This window comes from Cryptomeria japonica, chromosome 1 (genome assembly GCF_030272615.1).
Source record: "Cryptomeria japonica chromosome 1, Sugi_1.0, whole genome shotgun sequence".
NCBI classification, from domain to species: Eukaryota; Viridiplantae; Streptophyta; class Pinopsida; order Cupressales; family Cupressaceae; genus Cryptomeria; species Cryptomeria japonica.
In genome coordinates this window covers 10583535-10606872 of record NC_081405.1, presented here as the reverse complement: position 1 = coordinate 10606872, position 23338 = coordinate 10583535, and the positions used below count along the sequence as shown (strand labels likewise).

At 34.8% G+C, this 23338-nt stretch overlaps 1 protein-coding gene across 2 annotated transcripts in view; it reads left to right on the top strand.

Moving 5' to 3' along the window:
- LOC131036649 (ATPase GET3B) overlaps positions 1–23338 on the top strand; it is a 155745-nt gene that overhangs the window by 7387 nt on the left and 125020 nt on the right. For both annotated transcript variants that reach the window (XM_057968585.2, XM_057968586.2), the window contains exons 2-4: positions 18207–18418; positions 18727–18789; positions 19162–19272. In XM_057968585.2, the coding sequence (XP_057824568.1) occupies positions 18207–18418; positions 18727–18789; positions 19162–19272 (386 nt within the window). The remainder of the gene's footprint in view (positions 1–18206; positions 18419–18726; positions 18790–19161; positions 19273–23338) is intronic.

The following is a 23338-nucleotide window of genomic DNA, read 5'->3' as shown; positions in this document are numbered from 1 at the left end:
CCTACAATCCTCAGCAAAATGGTGTAGTTGAACGAAAGGATAGAACCATTGTTGAAGCTGCTAAAGCTATGATTCACGTTCAGGACCTGCAGACCTTCTTATGGGCTGAAGCATCCAAGATTGCTGTGTATATTCAGAATATATGTCTTCACCATGTCCTGAAGAACATAACTCCCGAGGAAGCCTTCACAGGAGTCAAACCAGATATCAGCCACTTAAGGATCTTTGGGAGTCCTGTCTATATTCATGTGCCAAAGGAAAAGAGGACTAAATTAGAGCCTTCCGGGAAGAAGGGTATCCTTGTTGGGTATAGTGAATCTTCCAAGGCATTTCACATCTACATTCCTGGTCCAAGGTACATTGAGGTAAGTAGGGATGTCACCTTTGAAGAAAACATTGCTTTCAAGAAATCTAAAGGTTCTCTTGTTGATAATGATAAAGAAGTTAATGATAATCAAAATATGGATATTGATATTAACCTTGAGATTCAGAGGGAGTCTATTGAGCCTCCCGAACCTATTGAGCATGATGATCCTCCTGAGCCTCTGGTTCCAACTGATGGACCTAGAGATATTGCAGTTAGCAAGAAAATACCACTTTGGGTTAGAAGCACAATTCAAGATGCAGAAAAGTTTGCAGCTCCTAGTGGCACTTTCAGAGAAAGTAAGAGACCTCAGAAGCTCTCTAACTATGCTGCAATGATGTGCAACATCATTGAGTCTGAACCATCCAGCACAAAAGAATTTATGAGCCAGCAAGCTTGGAAGCTAGCTATGGACGAAGAGTATCAATCCATCATCAAGAATGCTGTCTGGGATGTTGTGCCTAGACCTAAAGGTAAGTCTATTGTTTCTTCTAAACGGTTATTTATAATTAAACATGCTGCTGATGGTAGTATAGAGAAATATAAAGCTAGGTTTGTAGCTCGTGATTTTTCTGAAAAGGAAGGCATAGATTATGAAGAAACATTTGCTCCTGTTGCTAGATATACTTCTATTAGAACTATTATAGCTATTGCTGCAGCCAAAGGTTGGAAATTACATCAAATGGATGTAAAGACTGCCTTTCTTAATAGTGTTATTAAGGAAGAAGTCTATATTGAACAACCTGAAGGTTATGAGATTCATAGTAGAGAAAATCATGTATGCAGATTAAAGAAATCTCTCTACGGCCTCAAGCAAGCTCCTAGAGCTTGGCATGAAAGAATTGATAAGTACCTCGTTAGTCTAGGATTTTCTAAGAATGATGCTGATCCTAACATTTACTTTAAAGTATTTAATGGTGAAATGCTAATTCTGGTTTTATATGTTGATGATTTATTTCTAACTGGTGAAGACAGTCTCATCATTAAGTGTAAGAAATAATTAGCTACTGAATTTGAAATGAAGGATTTAGGTCTTATGCATTACTTTATAGGGTTAGAAGTGTGGCAAAGACCTACTGAAATTATTCTAAGTCAAGGAAAATATACTGTTGATATATTGAAAAGATTTGATATGATGGATTGTAAACCTATGTCTACTCCTATGGAAACTAACTTGAAGAAGTTGAGTATTTTTGCAGCTAACTCTGATTTTTCAGATCCCTTAGAGTACAGACAGTTGATTGGATCCTTGATGTATCTAGTCAACACTAGACCAGATATCTGCTATGCAGTGAGTGCACTTAGCCAATTCATGAACCAACCAAAGCATGTTCACTTGGTGGCAGCCAAGCACATCCTGAGATATTTGCGAGGAACTATTGGTCACGAACTGAAGTACTCAATCAACACGACAATCAACTTGGAAGGCTACTCTGATTCTGATTGGGCTGGAAGTGTTACTGACAGAAAAAGCACTCCGGGAATCTGTTTCAGCTTGGGTTTAGCTATGATCTCTTGGGCCAGTAGGAAACAATCCTCAGTTGCACTAAGTACTGCAAAAGCTGAATATATTGTCTCAAGTGTGGCAACTAGAGAAGCAGTTTGGCTTCGCAAACTTCTTGCTGGGTTGTTTGGACAACCATGGGAATTCACTGTAATTTATTGTGATAACTAGAGTTGTATTAAAATGTCTAACAATCCAGTGTATCATGACAAAACATGTGGAAACTCATTATCATTATATTCGTGATATGGCACAAAGAGGTGCTATCCAGCTGAAATATATCAGCACTGATGAATAGGTTTCTGATGTTCTCACCAAGCCTCTAGCTCGGGTGAAGTTTGAGTACTTAAGAGAGAAGCTTGAAATGGTGGAGAACTTGGCATTGGTTGAGAGGGAGTCTCAATCTTAGTGATGCAATTCAGTTTGCATCTTCCACCCTCTGCGGGCAATGCAAGGTGACAGTGTATCCTTCTCCGGGAGAACCACCCTCTGCGGGCAGTGCAAGGTGGTACCATCCTCTGCGGGCAATGTAAGATGGTCATCATGAAACGAGTTCATGATAATTATGAGTTTTACTGCAGGTATACTCTATGAAGCTTGTGCATTCACTCTTGTGGGCAATGCAAGATGAAAGTCATGAATGGATCATGACATGTGGCAGTTATCCTCCTTAGCTAATAGGGAGTGTTGAAATTATTAGCTAAGTTTGGATTATGTAAATCACATACGCATGTATTATTTCAATGTAACTATTATTGGGCTAGACCCAAATGTGGCGTGGGAAAGGCAATTCAATATGTAATAGGGATGGGCCCAAAATGTAACGTGCTAAGGCATTGGGCTGGACCAAATGTCCAACGTGGTAAATATAAATATAACAATAAATTAATATTGTTGCAAGCTGACCTAAGGAGATCCACCACCAAAAGAAGGGTATATACATAACAACTTCAAGATGAAGTTAAACACAATTTCATTACATTGCATAATAGTGATCTGCTCTTCCTATCTCTGCTCCTCTATGTTAAGCGATCTATTCTGCTATCCTTAGCGAATCTGCTGGTTTGCACTTTGGTGAACCCCAAGGACTTATCAAGTGAAGTTGTCAAGATTTTGATTCAGCCTGTTGAAGTCACCTTCTACTGTTTCACTCCTTTGGTCATCTACTGCTGATTAGGGCTGCATCATCTATCATCATGGCAACTTGCTGTTAGGACAGCAATCAAAGATAAGTTTGTTATATTGTAATTGCCTACCATTGATATAATACATCTTATAGTTTAAGGCTAGGTTTTTCACCTCCAAGAGGGAGGTTTCCCCAGGGTATTGGTGTCTGGTGTCTTGTGTTTTACTACTGTTATTGTTTATTCACAGTTTGATTATGGTTAATTAATTTATTTAACATCTTAGCACTTAAATTTAACAAAAATGAAGGTTACAGATGGAAAAGAAAACCGCCCTCTGTACAAGGCATTATCCATCAGGGTGCTGACATAACGCACAGGAGAGATGCACAAACGACCAACTACGTCTGAAAGCCAACTGACACCTGAACAAAAATGCACCCTGACGCAGCATCCAGGAAAGCACATAAAGAACAAAAAAAACCTATTCAAACTCACCCGAAAATAAGCCACACAGGTGGCACAAACTGAACAGACTTAAAGCAAGTCAGCGAACTAACAAAGTGTCAAGAATCTAACACATGAAACTGAGAAACTGAATAACAGAGAATGAACTATTGACATCAATGACATAATTCAACACAAGGTGTGCTATGTTAATGTAGTTTACTGTTGGTTCCAGGAGGCCCTGGCTTTTCTGCTATGTTCTGCTTTTCTACATTTTTTTGGCTGATCCTTCTGTAGGGTTTGACATGGCAGAGATGCAATGTGTAACTGCTGCTTTTTGATAATAAGACCAGCAGATGTTGATCGCATCCACTGGGAAGGTTCAGGTTAGCAACCTAAGATGGTGCTGCAAGAATGTTGAAGAGTCTTAAATTTATTATTTTAGTGTTTGTTACAAGGTCACCAGGAGACGGGGAGACTTGGAGACTTTGGAGACTTTGGAGATTGGTACCAGTACTGGTACGGCTAATTTTCAGAAATAGAAGCTGAGGGTACTTGGAGACGCCAATTTTTTTTTAATAAAATTTAATAATTTCCAAATAATATCATAGCAATGTAACATAGAACTTTGAAAACAAGAACAATGGTAAAGTAGTGCTAGTGGTTAATAGACAAATAAGAATGTCAAATCTGAATCACAAATATTGTTGTCTCATATATATTATAGAGTCGAAGAGTTCAAAAACTCACACTACATATCTGATATCTCATATAGATTATCATTAGATTCATTACATATTGATATTATCATATTGAAATTCAAATATATTGATAGTTTGATGCTGATATGCAAACAAAAAACAAAAAATAGGAATCTATCATCTACACTTCAATGTTTTTATCATCCATATCAAGGTCATCAAATATGATGCTCTCTAGGTAATCATCACTCTCCAACTTAGGTTCCTTTGATGGTAGTATAAGTGGGGGTAATTCATTAAGGTCATCTGGTTCAATTGTTTCATTCAATATGGTTGCAGCTTCTCCATTAGGTGCAATTTGGTCCCATTTTGCTGAAGGACCTTCCGTGTTTGCAGGATCAACATGAGAGAGAAGGTGAAGTGAGCTATGAATGTACACCAGGTTCTCTGCTTTCTTTGACTTTAATCGGTTCCTTTTCAATGAATGGATAAAACCATAAGTACTCAAATTCCTCTCACAAGATGAAGAGCTAGCTACTTGTGAGAGCAATCTTATTGCAAATGATTGCAACTCAAGAGTTTCACCTCCATGGTTCCGCCACCACTCTATAGGATCATTCTCTGCTCGCATATTATATAAAGCTTCCTTTGAAGAAAAACCACCAGGCCCACGTGAAGACTTATTCCATTGACTCCTCGTAACCGAAGCCTCCTCACCTCGACCATAAATCTTTTTTACAGAAACCCAAAACCTTATCATTACCTCTCTATCCTAATATGGAGCCCTCTTATTGGTTTCTTGTGTATTATGCCATTTAGGATTTAAGGCATATGCAACACAATGAAGGGGTGTGTTATATAAAGAAAGATCTCTAGCATCTGTTATTTTCTTGACTCTTTCACAGATGGAATCTATTTCCTCATAAATTTCTCCCAAAAATGGCTTGTTTGAGTTTGCAAATTTAATCATCCCACATATAGGCCTAATAAATTCCATGGCAAATCTAACATCAGCCCAAAAACAGTCATAGAGGACGAAACCTCTCACCTCAACTACAATATTTGATGTAGATTGTCTCCAAGCTGCCCATGTATCACTAATTATGGTGGAACACAAAGCTCCTTTGACTTCACAAAGGCAGTCAAGGAGAATAAAATAAGATGCAAACCTTGTATCGGTAGGTTTCAAAAGTTCCACCTTGGCAAATTTTTGATAAATGGCCTGTGTGTGGTGGTGATTACATATGAACATTTGCATTTTTTTGCCCTTCTCTATGAGATTTGAAATCCACTAGAACTTGCCAATATCCTTTAGTACATTATTTAATGAATGCACACAACATGGTGTCCAAAATATGCTTGTACTTCTTTTGCACCATCAAACCTGCTACTTTACAAACAGGGGAGCATAGGTAATAACTTGGACTACATGAGATGCCCCCACTTCCTCAATGCTGTCACACAGCTGGTTATGAAGAAAATCTGCATTTTTCTTCTTGCCCTGAATAGTAGATTGCCTTCAAAAAGTAGGGCCCTTTGTTGCATGTTACCATGACATTAAGTAGTGGATGATTTCTAGTGTCTATCCATCCATCCATCACTATACTGCATACTGCATCCTTCTGTAGCCCACACTCTTTTGATTGGTGCAGTTTGTTGCTCTAATCGAAGTTTTTCAGACCCAGGTGGCTTATGCCCAGCTGATCCACTATTGATAGCTTGGACCATCTCTCCAAAAAAAGGGGAGCGAGCAACATTAAATGGAATTCCATTTGCATAAAAGAAACGTGCAACAATTGCATCAATTGCTTCTTGACCTTGCACATCAAAAAAGTCTTTTAATGGCGTTTGAGCTGCCAACATGTGGTCTCTTGTGAGAATGTTGTGGTGTTACATCTCTAGAGGACACATCTATGTCTGCTGCCCTGCTATTCTGATTATGAGTTGCAGCAGTTGCCCCTGTTGTTGAAGCATGAGAGGAGCTAACATTATGTACTTTCCTATCAGCCCTTTCTTGATCCCTGACAACATCATGATGTTCTACCTCATTTGTACAAGGTTCAACACCTTTCCCAGGGATATGAAAGAAATGAGCCCTCACCCTCGTGTAAGTACCTTGCCATTGCATTGGACAAAGTTTACATTTTAGTGTGGCTGTTCCACTTGTATCTTTTTGCCCCAAATCACGATCACAATGGGTACAAGGCTTTTCTTCCCCCACCTGACATTCTACATGAAAAAAATAGAAAATATTTGAAACATTTGACAAATCAAAACCATAGGTTTAGGCTCAGCCTTTTCATTCCTATCGTTTTTTATTTTCCAGCCTAACTCTAAGCCAAAAAATTGAAAAGGGATAGAGGAAATTTGCTAGATTTAGTGGCAGCTGCCCTAGCAGACGTGTATGCCAATATACAAAACAAAATGTGAAAGCATAGACAAGGCACTTGAACTATTATGATATTATCTTAGACTCAGACTCATGGCATTCGATGAGACCATATTTTTTTGAGGCATGTCAAAATGAATTTGTTTTGTTGAATAAAAAAATTAAATCAGCAACCATGGCATTCAAGGAGACCACTTTTTTTTGAGGCACCTGGTTAAACTTTAACATTTAACCAGATGCCTCAAAAAAATGTGGTCTCATTGAATGCCATGATTGCTGAATCAATGAATTTCTAATGCCTAATTCGAACTGTGCTCTCATTTTCAGTTTTTCTAATTTTCATCAAATGCTAACAGTTCACTTGCCTTGTGTATGCTTGCACTTGCAATCTTCCTACCTTGCACATTTTGCATACATGTCTAGTTCTACAAACACAGCAGTTTAAAGAAATAAAAATGAATCATTCTAGTTTACTACAATAGACTAGTTTTTTAAAGAGTTCAATTTTTTAATATTTTTAATAATCTAGAATGATTCAAATTTTCATTTAATATTTTTTTATCATCTTTGATTCATTTTTAATTTTTATCTTTCAATTCTAATTTCTTTCCTTTTTATTTCCACTCACTTGGAATCCGGATTAATTTGGTTGTGAATGGGTATATGGTGGCCAATATTGTTGTTTCTTGACTTCGAATAGCTTGTGAGGCAGTGTTAAAACAAGTCAAAATGCGTTTTAGGGCTTTCTTTTGTGATTTGTAGCCTGATACCGTGCGGGAGATGTTAAGATTCTTCAAGAGACGACACGATTTTGCAGGAGGTGTCAACGTTTTTCAACGGGAGACGGCGGAGACATGAGGAGTCTTCTGACTGCAGTCTCTAGCACACCCTCGTGTCTTTGGACACGGTACTAGTACCGAAGGCGTGTCTCTGTTTCGAGACATGTCTTAGGGGGTTGGAGACGCATCTCTCGTTTTAATTGGTTTGTTATGAGTGCAAGAGACCCAGTGAGAAATATTAGTTGTATGAGCATTGATTTTGATAGTGTATTTAAAAGGTGTTGAAATTGATCCTTAAACATGTGAATGGACCTAACAAATCATAATGCTTAGCTGTTTTATTGCTATTTTAAATTTTGATCTGAATTATTAACAAGTATCACACAAAGTTACGAGATCAGAGTCACCTTAGACTTGACACCCAGACTCACAAATTGAAAAGCCTAAGAAATTCAAATATTTTTAAGGATTTAAAACATGTTTCATGCACCCTTTAATAAATAAACCTAAAGACACAATAACATCATCAAATAGAAGCGATTTTGATCACATATACACAAGTATACATCAATCACATAAGTATAAACACAAATTTTAGCTAAAGGAAATAACGTGATTAGATATATAAATATTGTCAAATGTATACAAAACTTATGGAATATGATATCCATGGCATTAAAAGTTTCAAACAAATATCAAAACAAAAGCTAGAAGTCTATGGCTTAGAGGAGCTTGCGACCCTCCTGTGTGGGCATCTAAGATAGGTCTTGGATGATGTTGCAACCATGATATTTGTCTCTTTCTCAGTGTCACCCACACCAACATCTAAAGTGTTTGTTCATGCTATATTGTCCTCCATTGCCATGGCTATTGCCTTAGCCTCTCTATTCACATGGTCAACCCAATCAAGGTCCTCATCACTAAAGATAGGATCCTTAGCTTCAATGATCCAATCTGATTGTGGATCAACCTCCTCTAGTGTGATGAGGGTTGAGTCATTGCCCAAAATCTGTTTGTAGCGAAGATGAAGGTTGCAATGAACGATAGACTAGATCATTCAACCTCTGTATGTACCAAAGAAGCATTAATCGTTTGGGGAATTAATCGGCAAAACAAAAGTGTAAGATTTTTTGAAAAAATCGGGAATTAATCGGGAAAAAATCGCCAAAAAATCGGATTAAAAAAAAGGTAAAAAATTATAGAAAAAGAGACATAATACTTTCTTTTAAAATTTAAGGGCATTTCCATAGCACAAAGATGTAGGTAGGTTGCCAAATTGGAATCAAAATCGGGGTAAGTGGGTACAATACATCGGTATGTCAAATTTTTTTGGAGGAACTCGGTATGTTCGATACATCTGTACAAAAAAACATATTAAAAAATAAATATATTTTTAAAATTAAATATATAGCATAAATTATATATATTAATTATATATTAAAAATGAAATAATATACATTATAAATTAAAAATAAATATTATTATATTTACATTTATTAATGATCTATAAAGATACAAATTTTTAATTTATAATTTTTTAAATTATTTATATTTGTAATTTACAATTTTATTAAATTATATAATTATTTTATATAGTTTAATAAATGACACACTAATATAATATATAATAATCGTAATTTACAAATTATTTAATATATATTAAATATATATTAAAAATTAAATAATATAAATTATAAATTAAAAATAAATATTATTATATTTACATTTATTAATGGTCTATAAAGATACAAATTTTTAATTTATAATTTACAATTTTATTAAATTATATAATTATAATATATAATAATTTTAATTTACAAATTATTTTATAATGTTAATTATTAAATTATTTTTGATTATATATTAAACATATAGTAAACAAGTGCTACATAGTGGTGAGTACTTGCCTTTGTCATTGTTAGCAATAATCATTTACAATATAAGTGAAAAATAACCATTTACAATATAAGTGATTTGATCATAAAATATAAATAGTTGATTATTATTTTTTATATTAATTTTAATTTTTTATTTAATATTATAAATATATGATAAATTATATATATTAAAACAATAAAATATAATTCCTAATAGATCATAGTTCAAGATTAATTGTCATGACTTTTTAGTTTTTTATGTATATTAATTAAATAAACAAATTTTATATGATAATATTTTTATAAAAAACATCAATAAAACTAATTAATCTAAATATTTAATACCAAACTACTGATATGCTTGGTATTGAGCTACCAGAAAAAATGAATGATTAATCTGGTTGCCCTGATTGTGATATGTTTTAATTGACAAATTTTTATATTATGGAATCCTTTGGAAGCAGCTTCAATTGATGGACTACTGGAATATCAAAAATTACATTATTAATCAATACCTATATTCCTGCCTAAATGGTTGTTAGAACAATATTTGTTTTAGATTTCCGAAAAATCCGCTTATAACAACAAAAGTTGTATTGGCCAATCAGGATACAAAAAAATTATTTTTATAATATGTAAACTTAAAAATTGCACAAGTAATTTTAGAAAATAAAAATATTTTTAAAAACAAAAATAAAACCTTGTTTGTTTTTGGTTCAAATTAAATTTTTTAATAACTAGTTAACTGTAAAAAAGAAAAACTCATAATTAGATGTCATAGTTTTTAATTTGAGTTCAGATTTTAATTTAAAGTTCTCGATAATATAAAGTTTTCAAAAATAAGGAAACCACGCAAAGCTTATTCTCATATTTCTCGAGCTTTATTAGTTGTAGAAACGTTATTTCCGATTTTTTATTTATAATTCCCAGGTGAAGTAGCGAGACAAGGTGAGGCTCTTATTCAAAATGCAAACAAAAATATTTAAGATTTCAATTTTCAGCAATATAGAAAGTCATTAAGGTTTTGCAGAGGTCAACACGTCCGGCAAAAAATTTAAGGACAAAAATTTCGAACCCTAACTGATTCCATGCAAACTATACCCAGAATTAGTCTATTTTTGCAGGTGATTTTTAGGGTTTCTGTCATTTTTTCAGCCGAGTAGATATTTCGTAATTTTTAAACACGATTTAAACACGATTTTGCAGAGTTCTACCTGCAATTAATTGGCCAAAGTCGTTGACTGATAGTCAATGATTTTTTGGTTCGACTTTGGGGAAAAAATCAGCATTTCTGACGATTCACGATTATTCACGATTAATCGCAACTCAATGCCAACTTTTGCTTCTTTGGTATGTACAATCTATTGTGCCTCTTGGAGTGTATGTGCTCAAACATACTCCAATTGTGCTCACAACTTGAAGCACTACATTGTTGGCTCAATACGAGAATTGCAATCTTTTGAAGATTTGGTACCTTAGCACCAAATCATTCCCACCATGCATCTAAGATGAGAAAAAGAAAAAAAATCAATCTCATAATAATATAAAAAGAGGAAATTAATAGATTTTTACTTGGCTACAATGACGACTGAGTTTTTTGTATATTTCATGCGAAAAGAGATCTCCTTGCGCAAGTCCAAAGGTCTCAATCTCATAGACTATTTGTGTTCCAACACTAGAATCAAACATCATCTGCTCTATGACTATGTAGAGCCCACTTAGAACCTCCTCATCTACCTCGAAATCAGAGCAAAATGGGAATGTCTTGACATTCTGGGTTGGCTTAATGTTTTACGTTATCTTTATGGAGTCAAACTTGAACTCGACACACTTTGGAGGAAATCGACATGGGATAATAATATTGATCATGTTGTAGGATTGCTTTGTTCCAATCTTTATCATGACACTGTGGTATATTGAAACTTGATTGCCGATTGCCCACACACATTTTGGACTAAAATTTAGGAGATCTTTGGAGTCCATCATATCTCTCCATTCCTAGATGATCCTATTATGAATTTCCATATGTTTGCCCTCTCGGGTGAATAACTTAAAGCACACAGATAAAACACGTAATGCAGAATAATAATGCCATAGATATCAGATGCAATATAAGAGATGTTATTCCATTCCTAGTCGTTGTTGTCCACAAGTTACATTCGGAAGTATATAAAGATGCTGAGGGGGTGCGAGCGCCAACCGTTGCACTGCAACTGCCACCCCTCGGTTGCCAACTAACCAACACGATTACAACTTAATTAACTAGTTTTATTTCCGTGTACAATATTGCCGCCAACACTATATTCCCCTTGATGATTTAGATAATATGCCCTTTGATGATGATACTTTAGAAGAGTTTAAATAAGTTACAAGTCTTGCATGTTTTGATGACATAGAGTTTTTTCCTACTTCCTCTTTGTTGGTTGTCCAACATACTATTAGTTATTTCTAAGGGGTTGAGAATCTCACGATCAAAACATCTAAATGTTGGGACAACAAACAAGAAGTATATGACTCTCTCCTAGACTTTAGGCTTTGCAAAACCTAGGCGGGTGAACCTAATAGCAAGTATCTATTGAATAATGGGTTTCATACAATGAAAAGGATGGATAAATGGTTCATGCAAATATAAGAAGGGTTTGAAGATGATTTCATAGTATTAACTTCTTTGTACCTTAAATAGGAAGGCATGAACATATCAAAAATACCTAAAATAATGTACAACACCAAAGTGTAATTCCTCATTTTATATTTTTGAGAATGGATAAGGATACTAGAGATGATTGGTGCATATTCCTTGGGATAACATAGTTTAAAACCTATTCCAATGTGATATTTTTCTTGGCAATAATAGAAGTCCTTATTGACATATTGGATAAGATTCTACTCAGTAATCCTTCACGAATACCACACAATCCAATTGTTGTTTAAAAATATTAACCACCCTTTTATAAGATGAACTAATCAAACCCTAAAATCCTATAGTGTGTAGGTAGAAATTTTCTACTCTCCTTAAGAATTTACTTCTTTCTAAGAATATGCAATATGATGTAGGGGACAATTGGATACGTAAGCATGTATTCATATCATTATCATAGAGAAAACTATATAACATACACACTAGAACATATTTGTAGCCAATCTTTAAGGAAGTAAATTACAACCTTTAATAAAGTTTTTCTTTACAATGCTCTCTCTCCAAAAAAATCCAAAATCCTAAAAATGAAAATGATTTTACATTATATAATTTCATTGAATTTGGTGCTCAAATTTGAGAATCATTACAAATACGCAAATAAAAATTCATTCTGATTTTTCCTCTATGATATATCAAGTCAATATTCTCCCTTTCAAAATGATTTTATACTATTAAAAAACAGCCATCATTTTGAATTTGCAATTCTGACATCTATTTTTGTCATTGGTACTTTTAAAAAAATGTACAACTTCCAGAAGCCATAATTTTTGGTTTAGGTACTTGGTTAACATCCCTTTTTAAAAAATAAATTGAAGACGTTGGAATGCTCTATGCTCTTGAAAACTGCTACATTGTTTTTGACAACTTCTGGGGCAAAAATCCTTTGTTTAAAGCTTAAAAATCTATTTTGAATAGTTTTTTAGGATTTTGGGATTTTGAAACTTTAATATCTCACTATTTGAAAATGATCTTTGGCTAATTTTTTCACCACTGGATGAGTTTGCAATTTTGGAGCTTTAGGTAAATTTTTAGGTCCATACATGCTCATCTGCAACACTTTTTAAAAATAACAGGTTACTATTTTTAGACAAAAACAAAAGTTGACCTTATTAGATTATTTTGGGGGACCTTTATGCAAACATGAGACTTTACAAGCTTGGAAATATTGATATTGATTTAACTTTGACACACAAATAAACTTTTTGTTATTGACACCAAGGGGAATACATGTTAGAATAACACTTTCATAGATTGGTTGACAATTTAACCATGACGTAAAATAGAAAAATGGACATAGGCTCCAACATACTCCTATCAATATCACATCTTCTTCTCTTGTTGTTCCTAATAAGACTAGTGTTGATACATCCATGGCTCCTATTGATTCAATGCAACAAGATATTCATAGTCTTCTAGATCAATCTCATTGGGATTCCTATCTACTAGATATCATTCTATTGTATTTCTTACATTGCTGATGTGGAGGATGCATTAGAGTATTTACACTTCATATTTGATGGCAATGATGTCATCACATCTTCGGTTCAAATTCTGCCATCTTGGTTCTACTTCTTTGATCGGGCATTCATTCTTGTTTTAGAGGAGATATCTTTTTCTAGCATAAGGAAACTAGAGTTACATTTAGAAGCACATAGTTGGATTTGGATTCTCTATTCGTTCAAATTATGGGAATGGCTTCTACAATCACCAATGGATCTATTTCTTCCTAAGGGGAGAAATGTTGTTTATAGGTAGTGGATTACTTTTTGTCTTCGGGCTCTCATCATTGGCATAGGAAATACCTCTTTGTGGGAGGGATTCATAGTCTCAACTTTTCTCTCTATGTGGGGGGATCTTTATTGTACATTTATGACGAGTAGTGCTTGGGGGGTCATATTGAGTACCACTACTTTCTTTCAAGACATGTACATGTTTTAATTTTTTCTGTTTTGGAGAGGATTTTTCCCATGGGATTTTCTCCTTTTTTCTAGTCATGAGAGATTTATTTTTTTTGTACATGGATACCTCATCAGTCATTGTAACTGGGACCCATCCATGCATTTATCATTCATTACTAGAGCATCTTTTCATTTCATCATAGTGCCTAATTTGCACTTAAGGGGGGGTGTTAGAGTGAAAAAAGTAAATCACCTAATTAATTATTATTAGGTATCTATTCACACTAGCATGCTTAAGCTTACTTAGGTCATGTGCTTTTTTGGTCTCAAATCTTAGGATTAAAACACATCATGATTTAATTTAATCTTCATCTAGGGTTTCATCCTTGTCTTATAACAAAGGTTTTAACTGTATGTTTTAATTCATAATCTTTTTCATGTAATGAAATCTCAAGCATCATAGAAAATCCATTGTTTTTTATTCGTGTGATGGGGTATTTTAATTGTACGTGATCCTTGGGGTGTTGTAGGGGTTCAATCATTAACTCCAACATTTTTAAATTTCTTACACTCGAGTAAACACATATATGCCTTGAGATAGGTAAACTGTGTTAAGGTTTGATCAGATTTAGAGGTTATGGTATTTTAATTTTTCTATATAAGATATTGATCACAAAGTCTTTATAATTTCTTCTTGAATATTAACATATATATATGTCAATTTGCAGAAATTATAATATCAATACTGATGATATGGAGAAGTAAACAATATAAAGAGATTGTAATGCAGATTAGAATGGTATATGTAATGCCGCTGATGTATGCTTAATCCAACGATTCCAAAATATATATCTTGCTGTAACTTGTTCGGCACTCATTGATTACGGTACCTCCCAAGTCATATTGAATCGGTTTTATATATACAACAGCGTGGAGACATGTCTCTGTAGGGACATGTCTCTACACGAACATAGTCCGCGTAGAGACATGCCTCTACGTAGACATGTCCACGAATTGTTATTGGCTGTTTATTATCGATGACTAACATCGATACACATTGTGATATAATTAAGTTCGATACACATTGCAATATAATTAAGTTCGATACACATTATCGAACCGTAGTTACATCAAGGCATTACTAATGATATCGGTATCATAGTATGCTGTCATTGATAGCATAGTATGATATCGATATCATTAGTATGGATATCGATACTCAATATTGATGTATGAATTATTATCAACAATGCGATAAGTATTGCCAGCATGATTAAAATAGCATGAATAACAGCATGATTTACATCATTAGCAAGATTAACAATGGTTATATTTCAATCATGTATATATGTATATATAATATACATGTACAATATTAAATATATATATACACATGATAGTTATCGTACTATTATTAATCATGTATTATGATAATCAATAATCATAGTGAAATACAAAGAAAAGATAGTAATCAAATGCTCAAGGCTGATAGGCCACTTATGCATTTGATTTCATTGATAGGAGTAATCCGACCGAAGCTACAAATCATTAACAAACCGTGTTGTCAACAATCACCTCCTTTCATGTAAATGGCCATATGCTGCTATATCCTTGTGCTGAATTGGAGCTACTTTTTCTAAATTATCTAAGTGCTTTGATACTAGAATTGAAAGGGCATGCTTGCATAATTAAAATTCATGACATAAACAAGCAAAATAAGTCATAGCATAATGATTATCATAGTTATCGGGAAACTAGGACTAGAATTGTTGTAGGATATGAGGATGGGTACTAGTGTGCCATTTACAAAAAAAGTTGAAAATACAATAAAATAATAATCATACGATGGATGTGCCACTTAAAGAATGGAAAATACAAAAATGCTTAAAAATAAAAAAAAATAATCATCATTTCAAAATTTAAACTATTGAATAGATGTCAATGAGATCAAAGATTCATTGTATCGATATTTGAAAGTTATCATCATGATATGAAAAAATGTTTTAAACTATAGTATATATAAAATAATTGTCATACAATGGGTATGCAACTTTAAAGAACGTATAATACTAAATGCTTAAAAATTAAAAAAGTTTAACATCTTAAATTATCAAAATAGATGTCAATGAAAGAAAAGATTCATTGTATGGATATTTGAAAGTCATCATCATGATATAAAAAAATATTTTAAACCATAATCATCCAGAGATGGCAGATAGAGATTGGGAGGGGGAAGTTGTTATTTTTAAAACATAGTATAAGGGTCCATGGAGATGACTATGTTTTCAAGCAATTGGTAAAACTTCAATGGATGTACACACCTTAAGACATATTATTGTTTCTCTTTCTACTATTATCCCTTTGGGATTTAATAAACAAGAATTGCCACAAAGGACTTGTAAATATTAAAGCAAAATATAAAACTACAAGTCTATTAGTATATTTCTTTAGGCCTTTTAGCTTTTTTTAATCACATAACAGCACTTAGGAAAATATAGTGTAATTTGTATGATATGTTTGAGAAACCTCTATTAGAGGTTTCAACTTTCAAGAGATTCTTCTAGAAGGACATGAAGAAACTTCAGATGGAGTTTACTAATGTTTGAAGACATCCCCATATAGGTCTCCAAGATAGGGACATGTTTTGGCATAGAAGAGGAGCATCAAGGGTTAGGTTAGGGGTTTCGTGGTAAGTATGATGTGAATGCATTAATTCTATAAATTTACACTACAATAAGCTATAAACAAATAGAGTGTAAGTTAGGGGTTTCCGGGTAAGTATGATGTTAATGCATTAATTCTCTAAATTTTCACTACAATAAACAAATATAGTGTAAGTGACTTTGGACCTTAAAAAATTCAGTTACGACTTTCTATCCTATCCTTAAGAATTCTCATTCCCTATACGCACAATATCTTTCATTTAATGATTATTGTATCCAACATGTTTAAAAGATACCGATAAATGTTAGCAGAATTATTTTTATGTTGAAAACGATGTACATGACACATCTAATTGATTTGTAGCTTTAGACATGGAATGCAAGTAATGATTTTGCATTACTTTGATTTGTTGTCTTTGATAATTTAGGTCTTTAGTAATTAACTGCAAGAGGGAGAGCATCACCTATGTGCTTTTCCTCCAATCATAGACCAATGATCCCCACACACCTTCCTACTAGAAGTGGCCCTGCCTTTTAGAAGGGTAGAAGGTTTAGGGAAACTTTGAGGTCATCAAGCCATCTAAGAACTAGTGTTGTGTGCTAATACAAGTAATCTATCATACAATCTAGATTCCATCTAGATATACATGACACATCTAATTGATTTATAGCTTTAGACATGGAATGCAAGTAATGATTTTGCATTACTTTGATTAAATATCTAAATATATAAATACACAAACTTTTGTAAGCAGATTAATTTTAATGTTGAAAATGATGTAACTCTTATTCAAGAGTTTTATCAATATTGTAATGTCCCCCTTCTCCCTTGTCAAGAATTACCTTGTTTTACAACCAACTTTGATGAATGAACCTGCACATGAGTTAGAAGATTCTGTACAAAACATATATATGATCATGGAAGAATATAAAGTGTATCTATTTCCCATCGTACTCCCCACCTAATTCTTGGGAAGAGACCATAATCAGGTTACTTAGCTTTTTTGGGTAAGGACCTCCTGGAGCTCTAGTCACCTTTATGGCTATCCTAGAAACATCCTTAAAGCTGCCTCACCATCTTATTACGCTTTATCTCTTCCTAAGGCCTAATGGGTGCCTTATACTTTGGTATACCCATCCTGGTCCTTATAATCCTTGGGGAGAGATTCATATCTTCCCAGGCCTTACGGACACCCTATACCTTGGAGTATCCATACTTACATATTCATATGTTATTTATCCCTAACAGTATATACTGAACTTCAGAGGTGTCTAAACTCTGCCTTAATTCCGTACAAGGAATTACAACCTTTCAATTAAGAATGGCCTTGACGTCACACTTTATTTGCTGGCTGTTGTAAACTCTTACGGTAACGAGGATTCCTCCAATTAGCAAGAAGGAATAAGTCCTGATCTGTTTGCTGATGAAATGATTAGATGTCTGAATCTATATTTAGACTTTTCTTTTAGACCTGCCAATATGCTTTATGTTGTTCTTATATTTCTGCTCTATCTGCTTTTTTTCTATATGTATAATGTCCTCCGCATATACCACCAAATGTCAGCATGATCTATTTACTTGTATTCTTTTTCAGCAATGATTCAACTCTTTTTATGAATGGTACATTTTATAATTGACTAATGGTGAAATTACAGTAGCGATCATCCTTAAGCTAAAAGTTACATGGATTTCTGGGAAATTTAATGGTTGTATAGGTTTATGATTCGGTATTCTAACTTTTTTTATGTATTGTATTCACAGTGAGATCAGTTATGACTCCTGCAGAAGTTGAGACAAGCTTTGATCAGATGATTGCTCAGATGAAGCGCAAATACTATATGTTAGGTGGGAAAGGAGGAGTGGGAAAAACAAGCTGTGCAGCATCCCTTGCCGTTAAATTTGCAAATAGTGGGCATCCTACGCTTGTTGTGTCCACAGATCCTGCACATTCTCTAAGTGACTCGTTTGCCCAGGTAGGAAATTTTAGTTTTCTACACGTGTTTATTGTTGATTTGGAATACAAGCCATTTCTTGTCATTGATATTATTACTTGAAATACATGAGATGTGAAACAAAAAGGAAAATTAACAGTTTGCCAGAATTCTCTCATGTCATGGGTGTGATACGTGTGTTGGGAAGCATCTGAAATTATTCCCGTTCATAAATAAATGGCATGTTTAGTGTCGAGATAAGGTATTTATGCATGATAGGAATTTTAAATTTATGAATTTGTTTTCTGGGAAAGAGATAGAGAACCATTGACAGTATGAATGATTTGTAGGATTTAAGTGGAGGGGAGCTGGTTCCCGTTGAAGGACCTGATTCGCCTTTGTTTGCATTGGAGGTTGGCACTATAATACCTATATGAACAAAAGGCCTTGATTTCATTTGAATGCTGTTATAAAAATTAGATGGCTGAAATCTTGGTTCATATGTAATCAAGCCATGTTTTTTCTCAAAATATATAACTAGACATTAACACAAACTAGGATGGGAGAACAAAATGGATAAGCAATAGAGAAAAGTTGGTTTAACGGAAGATGTTTCTTGAGCCAAGGTTATTGTGATGAATTCAAAGAAATTACCAATATTCCAATAAAAATTACATCTTTCTTTTTGTATTTGACAAATATGAAACCGAATTTCATGTGCATTAGATTGTCAGTATCTAGCTCAGAGTCCAGGCATATATTTATTCAATAACTTTCTTTGACAGATAAATCCGGAGCAAGCTAGAGCAGAATTTCGTGCAGTGTCTCAGAATAATGGTGGCAGTGGTGTCAAGGATTTCATGGACAGCATGGGCCTTGGAAGCTTGGCAGAACAGGTAAATGGGTTTCTCGTGTTTGTTAAAAAGTCATCCCTTTTGAAACTATTGGAAATAATGTTTGACGTTTTAACATAATTTCAATATTATTTAATATTTACTGTTATTGTTTCAAATGCATTTACAAACCACAGAAGTTGTGTTCATGGAGAGGATAGATTTATTTTACCTAATCTAGGTCTATTATAGGTTGCACCACCAAAATCGGTTATAAAATCTCTTTTTGCTATTTAAGTGGTATAGTTAAGGACACAAAAATCAATTCATTTTTATTTAAAATCAATGGCTAGTTTGTAAAGTTGGAAATTCCGAAGGCTAACGGGGCCAGGTTGGACAATTTGAGGAGAAAGTAGGGTACTCATCTAGAATCTTTCTTAACATTACATGGTGATGAACCTCTGATGAAAAAATAATAATGTGTGCTTGTCAAGGAACTTGTCGCCTTGATGAATAGGATTAAGTTGGATCTTTAAAGAACTATAATAGTTGAGCAGTTATAGAAAGAACTATTGGTTTCTGATACGATGCAGTGAATTTATTGTGAGTAGTGACATTGAAGTCTAGTCAGCTAGCACGGTGCTTATTCAAATCCAACATATTGTGGGTATCTATATTCTAACTTCTTTGGCAAAGTCACCTTAAGCATTAGCCTCCCCGTGTCTTCCCAAATTGCTTGATCGCCCAAAGGTTTTCCATTGACAAAGTCATTTCTGTCCAGGTTTCACTTTTCAAATTCAGCTCCCTATTTAGCATTAACACTCTGCCATATGAAGTGGAAGGAGCTATCTTCTTTTTATGTAGTTAGATGGGAATCCTTTTGAAACCTTATTCTTAGGAAGCCTTTAGAAATTGCAGAGCCCATATTTTGAACTTGAGCTTTCAGGTGATTCAATTAAACACTGCCTCCTCGTCTTTTAATTTTTTGGGTAAGTTCTACCTATTATGGGGGTAGAGCCCTATATTAATCAGAAAAACAGAGATAAATCATAGTATATACATCTAATCATCACACCAAGACCACCCAAAACCCTCATACAAAGTTCCTACAGAAATAAGCTATCCCCCTACACAAGTTCACAATTCTCCGAGCCGCATTGGCTGAAAAAGGAGAATCATCCAAATGCAACATCCTATACAATCTACCAAATTCTTTCCTCCTGGCACTCTCCTGGAACTCCCTCCGAATGACATTAACTGGGATATTCTTATCACCGATCTGCTATCCCTCTAGTGGGTCCTCAAAATCTCCCACCTCTTCAATCTCACTACCAAAGAAGTGGGACAAAGGCTGCCTCAGATTGCCAATCTCAACTTCATAAATCTGATTGGCCACTTTAGGCTAGAAGGCTTTGACCGCAAAATCATTGCCAACCTGGAAACCAACCTCCGCTGAGCCCATGGTTTGAACATTTGGATAGAAGAACATGCTGAAAATCTCCTGATTGTGCCGATGTTCACCCCCCGGACTGGCATCTAGTATCATCTCCAACGCTTTCATTGTTTGTTCTTCTCCTATCAAAAAGAGTCTCCTGTATTGCTCCTCCCTAGTTGCAGGTTTGCAAAGGCATCCAAATGCGTCAAAAGCCATCAAGTCTTTGCTGTTCTTACCTCCAAAATGGCTCCATCCACGCATAGCCAACCTTAAACAAAATCATTGCCAACCTGGAAACTAACCTCTGTCGAGCCCATGGTTTGAACAATTGGATAGAAGAACGAGCTGAAAATCTTCCGATCCTGCAGATGTTCACCCCCCGGATTGGCATCCAGTATCATCTCCAATGCATTCATTGGTTGTTCTTTTTTATCACAAAGAGTCTCCTGCACTGCTCCTCCCTAGTTTATGCTTCGCAAAGGCATCCAAATGTGTCAAAAGCCATCAAGTCTTTGCTGTTCTTACCTCCAAAATAGCTCCGTCCATGCAAAGACAACCCCAAACACCTGACCACCTTCGAAGGCTTTAAAAGGGAGGAAAGGATCTGAAAAAGTATTCAAACCTACCTAAGCTTGCATAAAATCCGTAGTAACTCTGCCCAAAAATAGCCAAATCCTGCAATGCGATCCCTTGGGAAGTGAATGTAGTGCATACAATCTTGGTGCAGATATTATTCCTGAAATTTCATCCTTTCTTGATCATGATACCTGTCCTCAGCATCCACTAAATCCGAATATTGTCACATCCGAGCCGTCTTGGAGATAAGAAACAAACACGAGGTAATACCAATGTAATCTCACTCCCATATAAAACCCGTCCAGCTTCCAACATTCTGCCACAAAAAGATTGGCCTAAAAGGATCCCGAGAACATGACAATTCCAAGGTATTGCTAAATACACACAATCCAGCAGAACTATCCAATCCCTTATCTTACTGAAGATACACCCTTCTCGTCTGTCACCAACAAATCCTCCAATTGAGGCCACAATACATCTGGTCCAAGCACAACCTTCTCCTGTCAATTATCTATCCCCTTATTAGCCAGGCAATCTGCCATCTTATTGGCTTCTGTATAAACATGAGAAATGCTATACTCTGTAAATTGATCCAGCCAAAACTTGATTTTTCGGGATCCATTGCTTCAACTTCCAATTCACAATTTGGCCTTTTGAAATGACATTAATGCAAATCTGTGAGTGTCCTTCTATCTCAATCTTCCAAAAACCTTTGGAAACACATAATTTGACTCCTCGCATAAAGGCATCCTTCTTTGCTATGTTATTCGATGCTTCTCCAATAAAGGCATATAGGGCCCACAAACATTTACTTGAGCAATCCTGGATAATGTATCCAACACTTGCATCTCCTGGGTTACCTCTTGTAGCTTCGTTAAAATTGAGCTTAGCCCACCCTCCCTCAGAAGAGGACCAATAGGTATCCTGCCTCCTATTCTCTTTCTTGGGCCCTATCCCTTCAGGAGCTCTCAAGGAACCCTAGATTGTTTGCATATGTTCATCCCATTTTGTGAAATAAGAAACCTTCTTGGTGTAAATCTTTGCCATTACTACCTCGCAAATTCCCTATTTCAGATCGGCAATAATCTGAGGCAACAAGATTGACACCTCCCTAAAGACTCTTCTATTCCTTTCTTTCCAAATCTTCCACACCACCATAGAAGGACCAATCAACCAAATTTCACCCCAAAGAGAGTTCTTCCCTGTGACTGGTCAGCTACCAATGAAGTCGAATAGCCTTTCTCGCTTGGCAGTTTGCCAACATACCAATTCCATAAACTAATCCCAACATCCAGAAGCAAAGGGACACCAAAATAGCAAATGATCCAAAGATAACATTGCCTCCTTGTTGTTTCTTTAGAATTTAAACTTTCTCTAATGTCTTATATCTTTCCATTGTTTGAAATTATTAGGGAGAAATTCCTTATATAAACTATTAGCTATATCTTGGAGTTTTGAAATATCCCTTTTTTCAAAAAAATTCAGCCATTTCTATTCATATATATATATACATATATATATTTGTTGTTTTCTCAGTCACAAGATTAAATAAATAAATAATGATTGCTTTGGGATATATTTCACTTGAAATTCAATATCTACAATTAAACAAAAATCAGATGTCCAGTTCTGCAACTTAATGTAATATCATTATATTAATAGCTGGAAGCAGTTTATCTTATTACATACTGTAAAGACCCTTACGTATTGTTGATGTGTTTTTTATGCACATGCGAACACAGAATAAAATACCAAGGTATCTTATCCTCTCTTGAACAAAGTCATCCGAATGCTGAAGATTCGCATAAGGATCAATCGAAATAACTCCAAGGTTCTTAAATGTAGGGTCTCTATGTGTGGATAAGCTTTGCTGGTGTGATGTGATTTTGCTGGATTCACAAGGGGACTTACATTCGATTGCCTGAAAGCTTGATTTGCTGGAACTCAAGTCCTATCTACTCACCGGGTAGAATAAGGAAATATCAAAAGCATAGGGTTTAGAGAGTCTAATCTAAGACCTAGAATGCAAGAAGATAGATGAATGACTAGGTGGAGTCCTGCTGGGCTAGGTCTCACCATCAAACTGAACAATTCGACACCAGCTCAGTGCAATCTTCT